Source organism: Salvelinus alpinus, chromosome 14 (assembly GCF_045679555.1).
Source record: "Salvelinus alpinus chromosome 14, SLU_Salpinus.1, whole genome shotgun sequence".
Taxonomy (NCBI): Eukaryota; Metazoa; Chordata; class Actinopteri; order Salmoniformes; family Salmonidae; genus Salvelinus; species Salvelinus alpinus.
In genome coordinates, this window is record NC_092099.1 from 6674372 (window position 1) to 6693750 (window position 19379).

Genomic DNA, 19379 nt, shown 5'->3' on the forward strand with positions numbered 1-19379 from the left:
CTACATAAGGACCAACCACACAGACAACCGGAAGTAAGTTCAAATGTCATTCCGGCTTGTAGAGAACCTGAGAGGAGCATTTCCAGAATCAAACACTGAAATGTCCCAGATGGTGGATTTAGAAATTCACCCATCTGGTCCCCAGGCAAGTCTTGTCCCTCTCTGGGTGCAACAAGCAACATTCTGGGTAGGGAAACAACTAGCTCTAGATCTCAGAGTGGTTGACATCACATACAGTGGTTCCTCCTTTCAAAACTGCGATCTTACGGTGCAGGACTTGGAGGTAATTTGTGGTTTAGTACGGTACCCTGCGTCACTACTTCATTGCTCCAGACCAGCGCAAGGGGGAGTTAGAGCACTGATTATGCTTTTGGGTCCTACTGTGTCTCTAACTGACAATGAATGGGCGGCATAAACCTAAATAGAAACTGATAATTGTGCACGACTTCAGTATTACTTACTACAACTGTTGTTACACTAAGTTTTTATTATTTTATTTTGTTAGTATTATTTTGCTCTTACTGTAGGCCACTCCCAACCAGTCACATTGTACAGCGCCTGAGTGGTGCAACAGTCTAAGACACTGCATAGCAGTACAAGCTGTGTTACTACAGATGCTGGTTCAATACCTTGCTGGCCTCGACTGGGAGACCCATGAGATGACTGTAGGTTTTTGGTTTCTCTCCTCTAAAAGCAGAAATAAATAACTGGCTTTATTTACAAATTAGTGAGAATGTCTCACCCCATGTTCAAGAATGGCCTTTTTCTCACTCACTCTAGGTTATTTGAAAACTAAATCATCTCCAAAATAAGATTTTTTAAACAAAGCGATTATTATTAATTTTGAATTATATAAAAGCCCATTGGATATTCTCACAGATATATTATTAACCCTGTTATTAGCAGGACAATATATCTTGGTCATATTGATCATGGCTCCGGAGTGTCGCACAATGGGATTGCCTTACGGTTCTCCAGCTGTATCCACTGAAAGCGTGCGAGGTTCAAGGCACGAGGGCAGGGGGCCCAGAGGGTTTTTCGTTTTTCATGGAATAGAAACACCATAATATCAATCAAATTAATTAAGCAAGTACCAGTTAAAAGTTGACACACCTATTCATTCCAGGCTTTTTCTTTATTTTTACTATTTTCTACATTTCAGAATAATAGTGAAGTCATCACAACTATGAAATAACACATATGGAATCAGTTAAGAGCAAATTCTTATTTACAAGGACAGCCTACTCCTTCCTCCCCGTCAGGGAATTGAACCCCAGTCTCCCGCGTGTCCGCATTCTCTAGTACAGCCATTATTGAAGGCTATCAAATGCTTCTCAAAGATGCCCTCTAGTGGTCAAACTAGCAGTAACTAGCATTAATGGTATCAGTGGTTCACACTTAAATAACGTGCCATAGAATTCTGCGCCGCAGTACGCTGCAACTTTTAAAGGAGGACCCACTGTAGGCTACACTAGGTTCATAGGCCTGGCTAACATGTCCATGACCTGATAGAAATATGTGCCCAAGAAGTCTAAGTAAGAGTAAGCACACAGGTGTTGTCTGTGTTACCCACCTTGAGGCAGAGGCAGCTTACCTTATCTAGCTTCTAACCTCTGACGGGCAGCATTGACCATCTGGGCCTGCTAGCTCCAGCATTGTTTGGTCATTTAGTTGTTTGCAGTTGGGCAGATAGCCACAAAGGCCTAAATACAATACTCCCACATCCGGTCTTCATGTGTAGGAGCACACACATAATGGGACAATTCGGAGTACAACGCATTTCTCATCCCTGGATTGAGGTACATTTTCTGAGACATATCTCGCATTGGCTCCTCGTTATCTTAATCTACACAGGAAGAATATAACATAATTTCCCAATTTTTGGCAGCATACACTATAACGCAGTATTTGAAGTTGTGGCTAAATGACGACATGGATAATATACATTTGGCTGGTTTTTCCGTGCATCGGCAGGACAGAACAGCTACGTCTGGTAAGACTAGGGGTGGGGGTGTGTGTCTATTTGTCAATAACATCTGGTGCGCGATGTCTAATATTAAGGAAGTCTCGAGGTATTGCTCGCCTGAGGTACCTCATGATAAGCTGTAGACCACACTATCTACCAAGAGAGTTGGCAAAACTTAAATCTGTTTTACCTGATTTCTACCAGCATGTCACATGTAAACAGAGGGGAGAAACGCTATCCCTCGCCCTTCATTTGGCAAATCTGACCATAATTCTATCCTCCTGATTCCTGCTTACCCGCAAATCCTAAAGCAGGAAGTAACAGTCACTAGCTCAATTCGGAAGTGGTCAGAAGACGCGGATGCTATGCTACAGGACAGACTGGAGACTGGAATATGTTCTGGGATTCATCCAATGGAATTGAGGAGTATACAACCTCAGTCACCGGCTTCATCAATAAGTGCATCGACGACGTCGTCCCTACACTGTACGCACATATCCCAACTAGATGTCATGGATTACAGGCAACATCCACACCGAGCTAAAGGCTAGAGCTGCCGCTTTAAAGGAGTGGGACACTAATCCGGACACTTATAAGAAATCCCACTATTTCTTCAGGTGAACCATCAAACAGGCAAAGCATCAATACAAGACTAAGATTGAATCCTACTACACCAGTTCTGATGCTCGTCAAATGTGGTAGGGCTTGCAAACTACTACGGACTACAAAGGGAAACCCAGCCGCGAGCTGCCCAGTGACGCGAGCCTACCAGACGAACTAAATGACTTTTATGCTCGCTTCGAGTCAAGCAACATTGAAGCATGCATGAGAGCACCAGCTGTTCCGGACGACTGCACTCAAGAGCATGCTCGGACCAACTGGGAAGTGTCTTCACTTACATTTTCAACCTTTCCCTGACCGAGTCTGTAATACCTACATTTCAAGCAGACCACCATAGTCCCTGTGCAAAAGAAAGCAAAGGTAACCTGCCTCAATGACTATCGCCCCCACGTCGATAGACATGAAGGGCTTTCATGGCTGGTCATGGCTCACATCAACACCATCATCCCGGAAACCCTATACCCACTCCAACTCGCATACCGCCCCAACATATCCACAGATGACTCAATCTCAATCTCACTCAACACTGCCCTTTTCCACCTGGACAAAAATAACACCTATGTGAGAATACTGTTCATTGACTACAGGTCAGCGTTAAACACCATAGTGCCCACAAAACTCATCAATAAGCTAAGGACCATGGGACTAAACACCTCCCTCTACAACTGGATCCAGGACTTCCTGACGGGCCGCCCCCAGGTGGTAAGGGTAGGTAAGAACACAATGGTCCTGCTGATCCTCAACACGGGGGCTCTTCAGGGGTGCGTGCTTAGACCCCTCTTGCACTCCCTGTTCACCCACTACTGCGTGGCCAAGCACGACTCTATAGGAAGGAGGTCAGAGACCTGGCAGTGTGGTGACAGGACAACAACCTCTCCCTTAACGTGAGCAAGACAAGGGAGCTGATCGTTGACTACAGGAAAAGGAGGGCCGAACATGTCCCCATTCCAATCGACGGGGCTGTAGTGGAGCGGGTCAGTGGTTTCACGTTTCATGGTGTCCACATCACCAACAAACTATCATGGTCCAAACACACCAAGACAGTCGTGAAGAGGTCACAACACCTTTCCCCCTCAGGAGACTGAAAAGATTTGGCATGTGTTCCCAGATTCTCAAAAAGTTCTACAGGTGCACCATCGAGAGCCTCCTGACCGGTGTCATCACACCCTGGTATGGCAACTGCTCTGCATCCGACCGTAAGGCGCTACAAAGGGTAGTGCGTACGGCACAGTACATCACTGAGGTCACGCTTCCTGACATCCAGGACCTATACACTAGGAGGTGTCAGAGGAAGGCCCAAATTATCAAAGACTCCAGCCACCCTAGTCATAGACTGTTCTCTCTGTTACCGCACGGCAAGCGGTACCGGTGCGCCAAGTCTAGGTCCAAAAGGCTCCTTAACAGCTTCTAACCCCAAGCCATAAGACTGCTGAACAAATAATAAAATGGACACCTGGACTATTTACATTGACCCCCCTTTGTTTTTACACTGCTGCTACTGCTGTTTATTATCTATGCAGTCACTTTACCCCGACCTGCATGTACAAATTACCTCGACTAACCTGTACCACCGCACATCGACTCGGTACCAGTACCCCCTGTATATAGCCTCATTATTGTTATTTTATTGTGCTACTTTTTTATTTTTTTAAACTTTATTTAGTTAATATTTTCTAAACAATTTTTGAACTCCATTGTTGGTTAAGGGCTCGTAAGTAAGCATTTCACGGTAAGGTCCACACCTGTTGTATTCGGCGCATGTGAGAAATAATATTAGATTTGATTCATGCAGATATATTATGGACATTTTCTGAAATTACAATGCAGTTAAAAATGTATTTACAATTATTTTAAGTGAAAGCAACCACTCGAGACACAGGTGAATAGAAAAAGGCAGTCAAGGTGTGATTTATTGAAGTACACGTGACATTTTTCTTTGTGAGGCCTCATTTCAACAAAAACAGGCAATCGACATTAATTAAAACACAATCGGCGTTATTCCGTAGTAGTGATTGAACTATGCGATGATGTAGGCTACCTACACAGACGCAACAGTAAGATAATGAACATTGCAAACACTCAAGCCAGCCATTAGGGCTTCCCATATATCACCCTCAATCACGGTCATAAGCTTATCTCCGATTCAGGGTAGATAAGGAAGACTGCATTCATGCTTTTATTTGGCACTTATGAGTTAACACAAGAACATGACTTTAATCTAGTTCATTCTCTGATGATCGATGATGATTGGCCAGCCTACATTTCCAATGGAGCATCTTTGTAAGACATGAATCTCAAGATAGCAAAAGGACGGTTGTCTTTGTATGACCCAGAACTAGATCTCTTTTTAGCTTGTTTAACATGAAAACACAAAGCGTTGAAACACATGAAAACACAGAACATTTTGAAACAACTAAACACTGACAGTGTTGAAAAACAGCGCTGAAATAGTAACAGTGATCATTTGATTAAATAGAAGAAAAAAAACACTTGCGTGAATTATAATACACTTCTGGTTGCTAACCATTTAGCAACGAAAGCATTAAAACCTCTTTGGTTCCAAAGGCAGTACAGTAGAGTACATTAAGGCAAATAACAATGCAACCACAACCAACACCCACCCTAAGAAAAGCACTGATATGAAAAAGAAATAAGCATTACATAAGCAATTTCCACCACGACGACTAAGAACCGTGGAATAAGTGAAGCCTGTGTCATACAGATGTAATATCTTAATTTGACCACTCTGTTGTCGCAAGGATTTTCCTGCACATCAGGAAATGCGAATTGTAATTGTGTTTCAGTTTTAAAAAGGTTTCTTAAATTGATTAGACTTGATTTATCCTAACTAAAAACGTATCAATTTATTTATATTTTTTGGTGAAATGTGAGATATGCTGCTTAATTTGAAGTAGCTATAGAAGAACATCACTATTCAGTTCTGTGTGTGTTGACTGGTTGTGAAAGGGTTGTGGTAAAACCATCACCTCGATGGTTACGGGCTAGTTGATGACGAGGGACCATGTCGGATAGGCTTCGTCAACCTTTAACGTGTGTGGATCGGCTGCAGTAGCCTAATTCAAAGAATTTCCACATGGAGTGCCGTTCGTATTTGTATCAACTCTGTGAAACATAACAGTTCCTACATTGTGCACACACGATTGACAGATTGACAATCAAAAATAAACATTGTTTCAACATTTCAGAAAGCAAATAATAGAAATCATCCATATTACAAAGACCCAAATATGCTACATGTCCACTTGGTCAACTTTCAGTAATTGCTTTCGGTTCACAATACAAAAAAATGAACAGTGTAACACCGTTTGCAACAATATTCAACATTCAACTTTTTAAGATATACATTTTTTTTTTAATAGCTGCAGGCAGGTCAGCGTTTAACAGTCGATATCAGACGAGAGCTTATTTAATTTTTTTATCATTCTTTTTACTTGTTCTCTCTTCTCAATCAGAATCATTGGAGAACATGACTCAGATGTGAAGGTGGGATAAAACAGTACGAAGGAAGAGAGAAAGTCCTGGAGACAGTGTGTGTGTGTGTACTGTCCTGGAACATAATGAAAAAGTGTCTGTCCCATGATGTCAGCTGTTTGTGGTGTGTGAGCAGTGACATTCAACTCAGTCTGCTCTCCAGCCTAACAGAGTGTGAAGCTTCTTTATACTCTTCTTGTTTCCTGTGTGAGCGCACACAGACACACGCACGCAGGCGCGCACACAGCACATTCAAAACAGACCACATCGCCATACTGTCAGTGTCTGTCGAAATGGCGACACATCACATAGGAACTACACCACCTGTCTTAAAACGACAACACATACAGACACAATTACAGGGCCTAAACATGTATGGCTAAACAGTTTCACAAATGTAAATAGTCCCAATAAAGTTTGGTTTTCAAATTCAGAAAATCTATTCATCCATCGTCAGAGTCCTCTCTCTATGTCAGTTTTATCCATCTACCTGTCCATTCTCCAGAGTCTCTCCCTCACCTTTGCCTTCCACTCTTCCCCCATTAGGGCTTCTTGGCGGTGGGCTTGGCCTTGCCGTTTGGCCCCTGGGCAGGCTTGACCATGTGGGTCATCTCCACGTCAGCCAGGGCGTCCTGGGGCAGGCAGGAGCGCATGCGCTCAATAGTCTTCTGGTAGGACTGGCGCTCCTGCTCCAGCGAGCGGATCATGTGCTTCATCTTGGACTCGCGTGACAGGAAATTCTCCACAGTGGCCTCCAGGCTCTGGATCTTCTGACGTGCCGCCTAGGAGAAAGAAGAGGAGAATGGATGATTTTAGACAATTAAAACATGGGATGGGTGCATAGAGGGTAGTGATGGGGGAATAAATCAATAGTTACATATTGCGAAATTACTTTGGATTACATTATATTGATACTTTGGGCTCTATTTTTACAAACCTAGCGCAATGGTAAATATATGAGCTGCCGCTAGCTGGCGGTAGCACAGAAACTCACTGCCTTCCTGAAGACAAACAATGTATACGCTTCAGTCTGGTTTTAGACCCCATCATAGCAGACTGCACTCGTGAAGGTGGTAAATTACCTTTTAATGGCGTCAGACCAAGGCTCTGCATCTGTCCTCATGCTCCTAGACATTAGTGCTGCTTTTGATACCATCGATTACCACATTCTTTTGGAGAGATTGGAAACCCAAATTGGTCTACACGGACAGGTTCTGGCCTGGTTTAGATCTTATCTGTCGGAAAGATATCAGTTTGTCTCTAAAACCCTGTAAATGTCGGTGTTCCTCAAGGTTCTGTTTTAGGACCACTATTGTTTCACTATATATTTTACCTCTTGGTGATGTCATTTGGAAACATAATGTTAACTTTCACTGCAATTCTACGGACGATACACAGCTCTACATTTCGATGAAACATGGTGAAGCCCCAAAATTGCCTTCCCTGGAAGCCTGTGTTTCAGACATAAGGAAGTGGATGGTGGTAAATGTTTTACTTTTAAACTCGGGACAAAACCGAGATGCTAGTTCTAGGTCCCAAGAAACAACGGGATCTTCTGTTGGATCTTAATCTTGATGGTTGTACAGTCGTCTCAAATAAAACTGTGAAGGACCTCGGCGTTACTCTCTTTTGACGAACATATCAAGACTGTTTCAAGGACAGCTTTTTTCCATCTACATAACATTGCAAAAATCAGAAACTTTCTGTACAAAAATGATGCCGAAAAATGTATACATGCTTTTGTCACTTCTAGATTAGACTACTGCAATGCTCTACTTTCCGGCAACCCGGAAAGTAGAGAAAGTAGAGCATCTCTGCCTGGCCGGTTCCCCTCTCTCCATTGGGATTCTCTGCCTCTAACCCTATTACAGGGGCTGAGTCACTGGCTTACTGGTGCTCTTCCATGCCGTCCGTAGGAGGGGTGCGTCACTTGAGTGGGTTGAGTCACTGACGTGGTCTTCCTGTCTGGGTTGGCGCCCCCCTTGGGTTGTGCCGTGGCGGAGATCTTTGTGGGCTATACTCGGCCTTGTCTCAGGATGGTAAGTTGGTGGTTGAAGATATCCCTCTAGTGGTGTGGGGGCTGTACTTTGGCAAAGTGGGTGGGGTCATATCCTGCCTGTTTGGCCCTGTCCGGGGATATCGTAGAACAGGGCCACAGTGTCTCCCGACCCCTCCTTTCTCAGCTCCCAGTATTTATGCTGCAATAGTTTGTGTCGGGGGCTAGGATTAGTCTGTTATATCTGGAGTATTTCTCCTGTCTTATCCGGTGTCCTGTGTGAATTTAAGTATGCTCCCTCTAATTCTCTCTCTCCATCTTTTTATCTCTCTCTTTCTCACTTTCTCTCAGAGGACCTGAGCCCTAGGACCATGCCTCAGGACTACCTGGCCTTGATGACTTCTTGCTGTCCCCAGTCCACCTGGTCGTGCTGCTGGTCCAGTTTCAACTGTTCTGCCTGCGGCTATGAAACCCTGACCTGTTCACCGGATGTGCTACCTTGTCCCGGACCTGCTGTTTTCGACTCTCTCTCTACTGCACCTGCTGTCTCTAACTCTGAAAGATTGGCTATGAAAAGCCAACTGACATATCAGAAGCTTCTAAAGCCATGACATAATTTTCTGGAATTTTCCAAGCTGTTTAAAGGCACAGTCAACCTAGTGTATGTAAACTTCTGACCCACTGGAATTGTGATACAGTGAATTATAAGTGAAATAATCTGTCTGTAAACAATTGTTGGAAAAATGGCTTGTGTCATGCACAAAGTAGATGTCCTATCCGACTTTCCAAAACTATAGTTTGTTAACAAGAATTTGTGGAGTGGTTGAAAATGTAGTTTTAATGACTCCAACCTAAGTGTATGTATATACATATATATAACATATATAATCGTGAGAACCGCAATACATATCGTATTGGCACCTAAGTTCCGTGATAATATTGTATTGTGAGGTCCCTGGCAATTCATAGCCCTAATACAGGGAGTGTCAAACTTGTGTCGAACTCATTGCACGGAGGGCGGAGTGTCTGCGGGGTTTCGCTCCACCCTTGTACTCGATTGATGAATTAAGGTCACTAATTACTAAGGAACTCCCCTCACATGGTTGTCTCGGTCTTAATTGAAAGAAAAAAAGAAAAGAAAACTGTAGACACTCGGCCCTCCGTGGAATGAGTTTGACGCCCTTGATTTACACCATGTTTTTAGAAGAATAATGATATGGGACAATGTAGTAGGTAAATTATTGACTGAGTGGCTGTGTCGTTTGGGTGTGTGTGCATCTGGCATGTGTGTGCCTGCTTAAAAACACAGTAGAAACATTAAGTCTAGTACGTTCTCTGTTTCCTGTTAACATTTACTAAGGGGTTTCACTCTCCAAATCTGTGTCAATCCTTAATCCCTGCGATTCCTCAGCTGTGACCTCATCTGCAGACAGACATACTTTTAATGGTCTAGAGTATGGATTAAAAAGGGAGAATTTCTTGGACGGCGAATTGAGACTCATTCCTTTATCTTTCTTATACTGTGTTTGGAGTTGTGCTCTGGTGACATCTACTGGCAGACTGAAGCAGTGCATATCGACTCCAAAACATGTTCATTTCTATGTTCTGTGTGTACTGTATATACTGTGAGCGTAGTACCAGACAGCTTGCATACAAAGGGAAACAGAGGGACAACGGAGGGACATCTTAACCCATAACACTTGACAAGATAAGCATCTCTGAGGAAGGCATCTGACACACCGAAATGTAAGCCTGTCTGTTTGCCCCTACATTGAACCTCAAAGATCATTGCTGACATTTTGGGTGCTCCTCTTTCTTTTTCTGGGATATTCATAATGTAAAGAGTAGAATAGAATAGAATCTGGGGTAAGATGGCTTTTTGGACTATATTGTGTCTTATGTACTCCTGGACTGCAAAGTGAATTGCCCTGAGGAAACAATAAAGTTTGAATTGAATTGAGCCAGTTTCCCACCTGTAGTTTCTCCAGCAGATCCATGTTCTGTTTCTTCAGCTGGTTGTTGGTCTTCTCCAGTTTATCCAGGCGGTCTGAGTTGTTTGACTGGAGCACAGCATCCACCGTCTCGTCCTGCAGCACGTGGTACTCCACCTCATACGCATGTAGCTGCTTCGAGATGTCCATGTCCAACACCTGCAACCCACATAATTACAAAGTATATATACCTGGCAACCCAGAGTTGAAAAACATCAACTTCTGTGTCAAACACCTGGCAACCCCGAAGAGAAAGTCAAAATCCCCCACACCTGTACAGTCAGGTAATAAGTAGAAAAAACAAGAAAAATACAAATAAAATCAGTGCTGGAGTTTACTCACGACCTTATAATTGGAGTTGGAGTTGAACCCAGATCTGCTACTCATAAGACATAAGCACAGTCTGTGAGTACTATTAAAAAAGCAAACCAAGAGCCACAAAAAGGTCTTTACAGTCCCCCTTGGGCAGGGTGTGTGTCATGTGCTCTGTTATGGATTGTCGTCATAAAACAGAGCAGGCCCTAGTGGCTTGCCTCTTCCACAACCTCTCTCTATATTTATGGCCAAAGTCATTTTTAAGCGCTTATGTCCACAAGCACTGCACTCATCATGAGCACTCATGGGTTTGAGCTACACAATAGGGCTACATAATCAAATAGAATAGTGCTTTATTGTTCATTGTTGAAATGAAAATGCCCAACCCCGAAACACACACACACACACACACACACACACACACACACACACACACACACACACACACACACACACACACACACACACACACACACACACACACACACACACACACACACACACACACACACACACACACACGGCATCTATGGAGTTCAGTGTTAAGTGCCTTACTCAAGGGTCCCATATAATGTAAATGTAGGGCCAGTTTCCCAGACCCAGATTAAACCTAGTCTTGGACTCCGAAGCGCTTCAATGGAGAATCTCAATTTTGTGCATCCCAAGATTACACGTGTGCGTCCCAAATGGCACCCTATTCACTATATACCACCAACAGTGAATGCTCACTTTAAATGTCTCCCCCCCATCTGTACCTTTGAGATGGTTTCCTCCATCTGGGTGTGGGTGAGGTTGGGAATTGTAGTTTTCAGGTAGTCCACGATGGTCTCGAAGCTATCACACTCCACTATCTCCCCTTCGTGACTGCTCAGTAGACACAGAGCCACCTTAAAGATCACTTCACTCCCCTGGGCGAATAGGATATCTATGACAGAACACAGAGACAAGGGCTGAATGTGTGTGTGTGTGTGTGTGTGTGTGTGTGTGTGTGTGTGTGTGTGTGTGTGTGTGTGTGTGTGTGTGTGTGTGTGTGTGTGTGTGTGTGAGAGAGAACAGAGAAGGTAGGAAAAACAGCAAACAGCTTCTCTTCTTCAATGTAATTCTGATTCAATGTGAGTGAAATAGTGTGAAGATAAGGGTGTGAAACTGACTGTAAGCCACAGGTTTACACACAATTGAGGAAGTACAGTGGCACACCTAGGACTGTGGCGGTCATGACATTTTGTCAGCCAGTGATTGTCAAACAAAGAACTGCCGGTCTCACGGTAAATTACCGTTAATTAACATAAACACATTTAGCATCTCCTGGCTTCCACACACAGCCTACAAGCCACTGATGCAGAACTTTGGAACATCTACATTTTAAAAAGTCTAATAAATCCATGCAATATAGCCTACACCTGATCTGGCTATGCCATATCGCTGTGGGCTACACTAGTTCATTTAGCAGACAAGATTTGCTTAGAATTCCGTGGCATTATTTTATAGTATGAAGAACACAATTGAACAAAGCTGAATAAAATAGAAAGGATATTTTCTCCAAACAATTTGAGGGAGTGCGCACATGCGGCTATTCTGTGTTGAGCGGTTAACAAAGAAACAGGTCCTCCTATATGCTTAATTAAGAGTTATTTATGCAACTTTAGTTGTGATACAAACGGTGGGCTATATGTTTAGATTTTTTATACATTCTAAGGCTGCATGATTTGAAAAAAGTCGCATGAAAGGCAAAAACTCTGCTTTGTTTTTTTTGCGCAGGCTGCACACACTTCATCAGTCTCTCATTCACAATTTGACAAGCATTTAACAATGCCTCAAATTTCCCGGTGGCATCCCTTTTGTGGTCGTAATGCCCCCTAAAAAAAGGTATGCCTTTTGCGGCCAATGGTCGTTGTGCCCTTAGGCTGATAATATTTATAATTCCCTTCTCCCGGCTGCGTGCTCTGAAGCACCTCTCACTCACATGGCTCGCTCAGATATCTCAATTCTTATTAGCCAATGCCCTTCATGTGATCGGGTCCTTCTCACAGGCTACAAGTGAAGACAGAAACATCGGGATGCAACTGTTCGCGACCATATCGAATTCCGAGGCGCATATTGAAGATGTTGGAAGAACTGTCCACATTTACTATTCGTCAGCCAACAAGATGAGTAGGCCTAACAAACAGCAGAGCCCCACCTGTTTAGCAAAAAAACATATATAGAGTACCAGACAAAAGTTTGGACACACCTACTCATTCCAGGGTTTTTGTTTATTTTTACTATTTTCTACATTGTAGAATAATAGTGAAGACATCAAACTATGAAATAACACATATGGAATCATGTAGTAGCCAAAAAAGTGTTAGACAAATCATAATATATTTTATATTTGAGATTCTTCAAAGTATCCACCCTTTGCTTTGACGACAGCTTTGCAGGATTCCATATGTGTTATTTCATAGTTTGTTCTGACTGTTCTGACTTGATGGTTCACATGTAGCCTATAGCCTGTTTTAGATAAATGTAATCATCGAATATTGTAAGAGCTTTCAATGTCTGCTTATGTGCCCCCTTTATTTATCCTATGGTTCTGACTTGGTGTACAGGGAGAATACTGTAAGAACAGCCCATGTTCTGAATTCTGTCTGAACAAATAGTTATATTGAGTACGTCCGTCCTAGCTCGCTCATTGTCTTAATCAAAATTACGGATTGCCTCTCATCTGCTCGTCGTTCTCTTATGCCATAGTTTGTATATCTCAATTGTCAGTAGAAAGCACATTTGTTTAAGCAAGTCAGCCATATCAGCTATGTTTTTTTTTAAATGGCAGTAAATGAGGCTGAATGAACTGTTTCGCTGCCAGACAAGGCTCCGCTGATTGCCAAGTGTAGCAGTGGTAAGGATTCACTCCATGGTGCTGAAAAGAAAGCTCTGCTGTTGGGACAGCTTTATGTAGGCCCTACCAGTTTGTGGGCACCGTTTGTTACCGTTATAGCGCAATTAATGTATCGTTTAGTGTTGTGCTATGTAATGGTTTTGCTGGCATGCCTCATAAATGAATTTGTTTTGTTTGCCCCACCAAGACTTACATGATAAAATCACTCCTGTATCCCCATTAGTACAAAAGTTGACCTATTCTATGCGAGATAGAAATATTCCAAAAATAGTCTGGGACAGTTCTGGGATGCGATAGATCCCAAATGAATACAACCACAACTTTTTTTTATAGCAATGTGACTGACTCAACAGATCAGAACGTTTAGCTTAAAATGTTAATAAACTATTAGGCAATTTTTTCACATTATAAGCCCAGCAATGCGCACACTGCAGTAAGTTACAAGTGCGAATGTTCCAAAATGCAACCAATTAATCAGGAAAAGACCCTTCTCAAAAGTGACCACAAATGCGATAATGCATGCAATGCTTTAATTATAAAGGTGTATTTTTATGGTGAAAATAATCTTCCACAAACTTAAAACTCACACGCTGCATATGCCAATTATGCTCTATTACCGGTTGTAAAGTGGATTAATTTGCTTCATTTTATGAAGTTATTTGGCCACTTTAGTTGTGATACAAACCTTATCAAAACATTTAGGCTAGGCTACATGAGGTGTGCGACTATGATATGAAGTCAAAAACAAAAGAGGCATACGCTGTTTCTTGCCTTACTAGCTGTGCTTCATTCAGTGATAATATATAATTCACAAGTGACAGGCTAATATGGTCACCCATTAGACTATTCTTGATTTAATCTGGTCTTTACATGTACTTAATAATGTGTGTGTGAAATTTGTTTTGATTTAGAATGGACTATTATCATCCACCTGTCTAGAAAGTGCATTCGGAAAGTATTCAGACCCCTTGACTTTTCCATATTTTGTTACGTTACAGCCTTATCAATCTACACACAATACCCCTTAATGACACAACGAAAACAGTTTTTTAAAAATGTTTGCAAGTTTATTACAAATAAAAAACAGAAATACCTTAGTTATTTGAGTATTCAGACCCTTTGCTATGAGACTCGAAATTGAGCTCAGTTGCATCCCGTTTCCATTGATCAGCCTTGAGAATTTTTTTAATCAACTTGATTGGAATCAGCCTGTGGTGAATTCAATTGATTGGTAAGGCACACACCTGTTTATATAAGGTCCCACAGTTGACAGAGCAACCAAGCCATGAGGTCGAAGGAATTGTACGTAGAGCTTTGAGACAGGATTGTGTCAAGTCACAGATCTGGGGAAGGGTACCAACAAATTTCTGCAGCATTGAAGGTCCCCAAGAACACAGAGGCCTCCATCATTATTAAATGGAAAAAGTTTGGAACCGCCAAGACTCATCCTAGAGCTGGCCGCCTGGCCAAACTGAGCAATCAGGGGAGAAGGGCCTTGGTCAGGAAGGTGTCCAAGAACCAGATAGTCACTTTGACAGAGCTCCAAAGGAGATGATCGTGGACTTCAGGAAACAGCAGAGGGAGCACCCCCCTATCCACATCGACGGGACAGTAGTGGAGAGGGTAGAAAGTTTTAAGTTCCTCAGCGTACACATCACGGACAAACTGAAATGGTCCAACCACACAGACAGCGTGGTGAAGAAGGCGCAGCCTGGCACCATCCCTACGGTGAAGCATGATGATGGCAACATCATCCTGTGGGGATGTTTTTCAGGTGCAGGGACTGGGAGACTAGTCAGGAAGTTTCACCTTCCAACAGGACAACGACCCTAAGCACACAGCCAAGACAATGCAGGAGACTGAATGCCATTGAGTGGCCCAGCCAGAGCCCAGACTTGAACCCGATCCAACATATTTGGAGAGACCTGAAAATAGCTGTGCAGCGACGTTCTCCATCCAACCTGACAGAGCTTGAGATGATCTGCAGATAATAGGAGAAACTCCCCAAATACAGGAATGCCAAGCTTGTAGAGTCATACCCAAGAAGACTTGAGGCTGTGATCGCTGACAAAGGTGCTTCAACAAAGTAAAGGCTCTGAATACTTACGTAAATGTGATATTTCATAAATTTGCACAAATAAAAAAAACTGTCATTATGGTGTATTGTGTGTAGATTGATGCAAAAATAAGATTGAATACATTTTAGAATAAGGTTGTAACCTAACAAAACGTGGAAGAAGTCATGGGGTCTGAATACTTTCCAAATGCAATGTAAACAGCGAATGGAGGACGCTTTTTCCGTGATTCATTTTTATGCCAGCCAGGTAGGCTATACTCCTGTTGTAAATATAAGTAACGTTCTTAATATTAGGAACGTTGAGAAATAAATATAAAAGACCTAGCCTATAGAAAGCTGATGGGATCCTCCAATTTTTAATAGAGGACGAAACTCTTGTTTCCTCATGCAATTGTATAACCTATAGAAATGTTGCGCAACATGAGCTCTCATGAAGTGTTTGATTCAATTTTCGATCACATTTGCATTGATGTCAGAGTGATTAGAGGGACAATAGAGTGCTGAGTACCAGGCAGTTAGCAAGTTTGGTAGGCCATCAGCAGCATCAGAGCTTGGAGAAGCCTAATTACCGTGACTAAGCGGAATTTGACTGCCGTCATGACTCGTGACCGCCGGTGTGGCAGTAATGAGTTTACCGTAACAGCCCTAGGCACACCTGGGACATTCAAAAATATCCACATACAAATGTTCAGTGGCTATGTGTGACAAGGTCTGTCGAGAAAAACATCAATGAATCCGCACATACTTCCTACTGTATAATCAGTTGCTTACCAAATATCCGTGCGACGAATCCGAGTGGGAACTGGGAGGCAAAGAGTGTGAGGAACCATGGGGCTGCGTAGAGGCTGGGGCAGATCTCGTGTTCCTCCAGGTGGTTGTACAGCTCCCTGTGGTAGTCGTGCAGCAGCCTGGACAACTGGTACATCTGAATCTGAAATATACACACACACACACACACAGATCAGTACATATCTGTGGTAGACATGCGGCAGATACAGCTGTAAAACAGGTACATCTGGCTATGCAGGGGCCACAATCAGATCAGACTATCAACATTTTCATTCAACATGTACCCAAGAGAGCCAGAGGCTGTGTACGAAATCTGTCTTGCCTACTACTTACTAAAACGACATACTGTGTACTAATCACACTACACACCGTTTAGTAAAAATGAATGCAGTAAGCAACAAACATCAACGTACCAGGCTCATCCATACTGAGAATTCACAATTACATTATTTTCCTGCCATTCATCCAATTTGGTACAGCACGTCACCTTATGTGATTATTAGCTGTTGTCAAACACACATGGGTCTAGAAAAACTCTACTCCTCCTCAATAGTGTGCAGAAAATACAACTAGATAAAAAGCTGAAATGAGTATGAAACCCTGGCATTTAAACCCTGCTCAATTTCCAAAATGTCATATACTACACAACTTTCTATTTTCGCACACCAAAAATGCCTACTATTTAGAATACGGGTGTTTGTACACGGCCATACTGACCAGGATGACATGCACCTCAATATCCCGTTATTATTTGGGATACTCAAGTATTCTGTTTGAGTTGGGGAAGAAGGTAGTCTAGCGGTTAGAGTGTTGGGCCAGTAACTGGAAGGTTGCTAGATTGAATCCTCGTGCCCACTAGGTGAAAAATCTGTTGATAGGCACTTAAACCCTAATTGCTCCAGAGTTGCCATCAATAATAGTTGACCCCTGGCTGTGACCCCATTCTGTCTCAGGGGGAGTGGGATAAGCAAAAAAACACATTTCCATTTCACACCACACACCCCCTATTTGACCTTTGTCAAATTGAACGTCATATCCCGTTTACAATAAGCTCGTATCCTGGTTTTGAGAAACCTGAATAAGATGCTTGGGGTATGCTGATCTGGATAATGTGGCATGTTAACATCTTATCCCGTTTACTGTTGTTGTTTTTTGCAGTCTGCACAGGCTCAGATTGCATAGTATCACCTTTGAAATTCAGTTGGGAACAGAAAATAGTTGGAATAGTTATTCAAGTCTGGACACTGACCGTAGGCCTTACATCTAGCTAATTATAATATTAACTCCTGCAGAAAGAAGTGATTAATGCAGTAAAATTATAGAACAAATGTACATTTTGTCTCTGGAAGAAGAGTGGAGAAATATGATTTATTTCTTTCATCTTGAGAATATTCATGCATAGTGACCATGTTGTGTCGCCTAAACTGGCCCCCCCCCCCGCAACATAAAAGCTGACAGTATTTAACTTTCAACCACATAGTATTTCAGTTCATCTTAGATGCATATTCGATCAGAAACATGTTTGATCAATTTTCAGAGCTTTTCAACAAAAATGATGTTCTGTAATTTGGAAATTTTGCACGGAAAATATCCCCGGTCCCTAAACGTCTTTGCTCCATGAGAGAAGCAGAAATGCAAGAGAAAGCTTTACTGATGGCAAGTAGATTGTCATAAATCGATAGAATCACCGCATCATCAACATTCTGATGAGCAAGGCTTTATTTAGTATTATACAGCATCAAGTAATGACAGAAGAGAAGCTGCGTGTACTGTATCTAATTATAGACAAGTTAAAGCTGCAATGAGTAACTTTTTGGGCGACCCGACCAAATTCACATAGAAATGTGAGTTATACAGTAGATCTGCCATTATAATTCAAAGCAAGTCTAAGAAGCGGTAGATCTGTTCTATGTGTGCTAATTTTAGCTTCTTCCCGTTCTTAAGTAAAATTTTTTGCATCTTTCATGTTTGGTTTTGAATACCAGCTTCAAACAGCTGAAAATACAATATTTTTGGTTATGGAAAACATATTTCACAGCGGTTTAGATGGTACAATTATTCTCTACACTACACTTGCTTGTTTTGCCACCTAAACTGACTTTAGGCGAACTATTCGAATTTTAGCAACCAGGAAATGGCGAAGCGATTTCTGCATAGTACATCTATAACTAACAAATAGCCTACCCAATGTCAAAAATGCTAATTAGAAAAATATCTAAATTATGCTTTAAAAATATTTCTGCCGCCCATGGGCAAAATAGGAATGTTTGGTTTATTCCAAAAATACCAAAATACTAGGCTCATCCTTACTGAAAAGGCATCTTCCAATGTGCAATTGTTCTTGTTCCCCGGCATTCGTTCATTTTGCGAATTCGTACGAGATAAAGAACCAAAATGAGTGTAACAACCTGGAATTTAAAGCATACTTAAAACATTTATATTTTCTCATTCCCAGAGTACAATGTACAGTTATTTGGACATGGCCATTTATTTTATTTATTTTTATTTTACCGTTATTTTACCAGGTAAGTTGACTGAGAACACGTTCTCATTTGCAGCAACGACCTGGGGAATAGTTACAGGGGAGAGGAGGGGGATGAATAAGCCAATTGTAAACCAATTGTAAACCAATTGCCATAGTCAGACATCAGCCTTGAAACACACTTACAACATAGTACACATATAGGATGCATACATGCAGAATCTGGCTAGATGTTTTTACATAGTTATTACTCCTGAACATCTGACTGCATAGGCCTACCGCTGATTTGATGATAGCTTACTCCTACTCCACACAAAACAGTCAAAGGGTAGCTAACAAGATAAACAGCTACCAACCACGCTGTCTCCTAAAAGTAGACAGACGATCAGATACCTTACTTTCCTCACCCCGACACGGCTCCTTAGAGAAGAGAATAACAACAGATGAAGACCCGAAAATGACCCTAAACTGAAGCAAGCATGCACCAGCCCTGACAGAATAGTCCCGATAGTTGAACCTAGCGAGCGCTTAAAAAGAATCACAAATCAAATGTTAAACCCACCCAGTTACTAACAGCGGAAGGTTTGTCAACACTGCTAGCCAATAGAGAACAAATAAAGAAACAATGGAGAAAAACATTCGACCTGTGTGAACTTTGGGTTGGCCTTAGCAGAGCCCAATAAGAACACAGTTAAAGGCCTGAGAGGGCAGTGGTTGGTCATAAACCAGCCCTGAGTTGCCAGATAGATTAAACATTACCACGCCTGCTTGT

At 42.2% G+C, this 19379-nt stretch overlaps 1 protein-coding gene across 3 annotated transcripts in view; it reads right to left on the reverse strand.

Moving 5' to 3' along the window:
• Window positions 1-4469: 4469 nt before the first annotated feature.
• tbc1d4 (TBC1 domain family, member 4) overlaps window positions 4470-19379 on the reverse strand; it is a 248987-nt gene continuing 234077 nt past the window's right edge. For all 3 annotated transcript variants that reach the window (XM_071341978.1, XM_071341976.1, XM_071341979.1), the window contains 4 exons: window positions 16108-16267; window positions 11137-11306; window positions 10049-10225; window positions 4470-6861 (listed from right to left, as the gene is read on the reverse strand). In XM_071341978.1, the coding sequence (XP_071198079.1) occupies window positions 6622-6861; window positions 10049-10225; window positions 11137-11306; window positions 16108-16267 (747 nt within the window). In that variant the 3' untranslated portion in view covers window positions 4470-6621. The remainder of the gene's footprint in view (window positions 6862-10048; window positions 10226-11136; window positions 11307-16107; window positions 16268-19379) is intronic.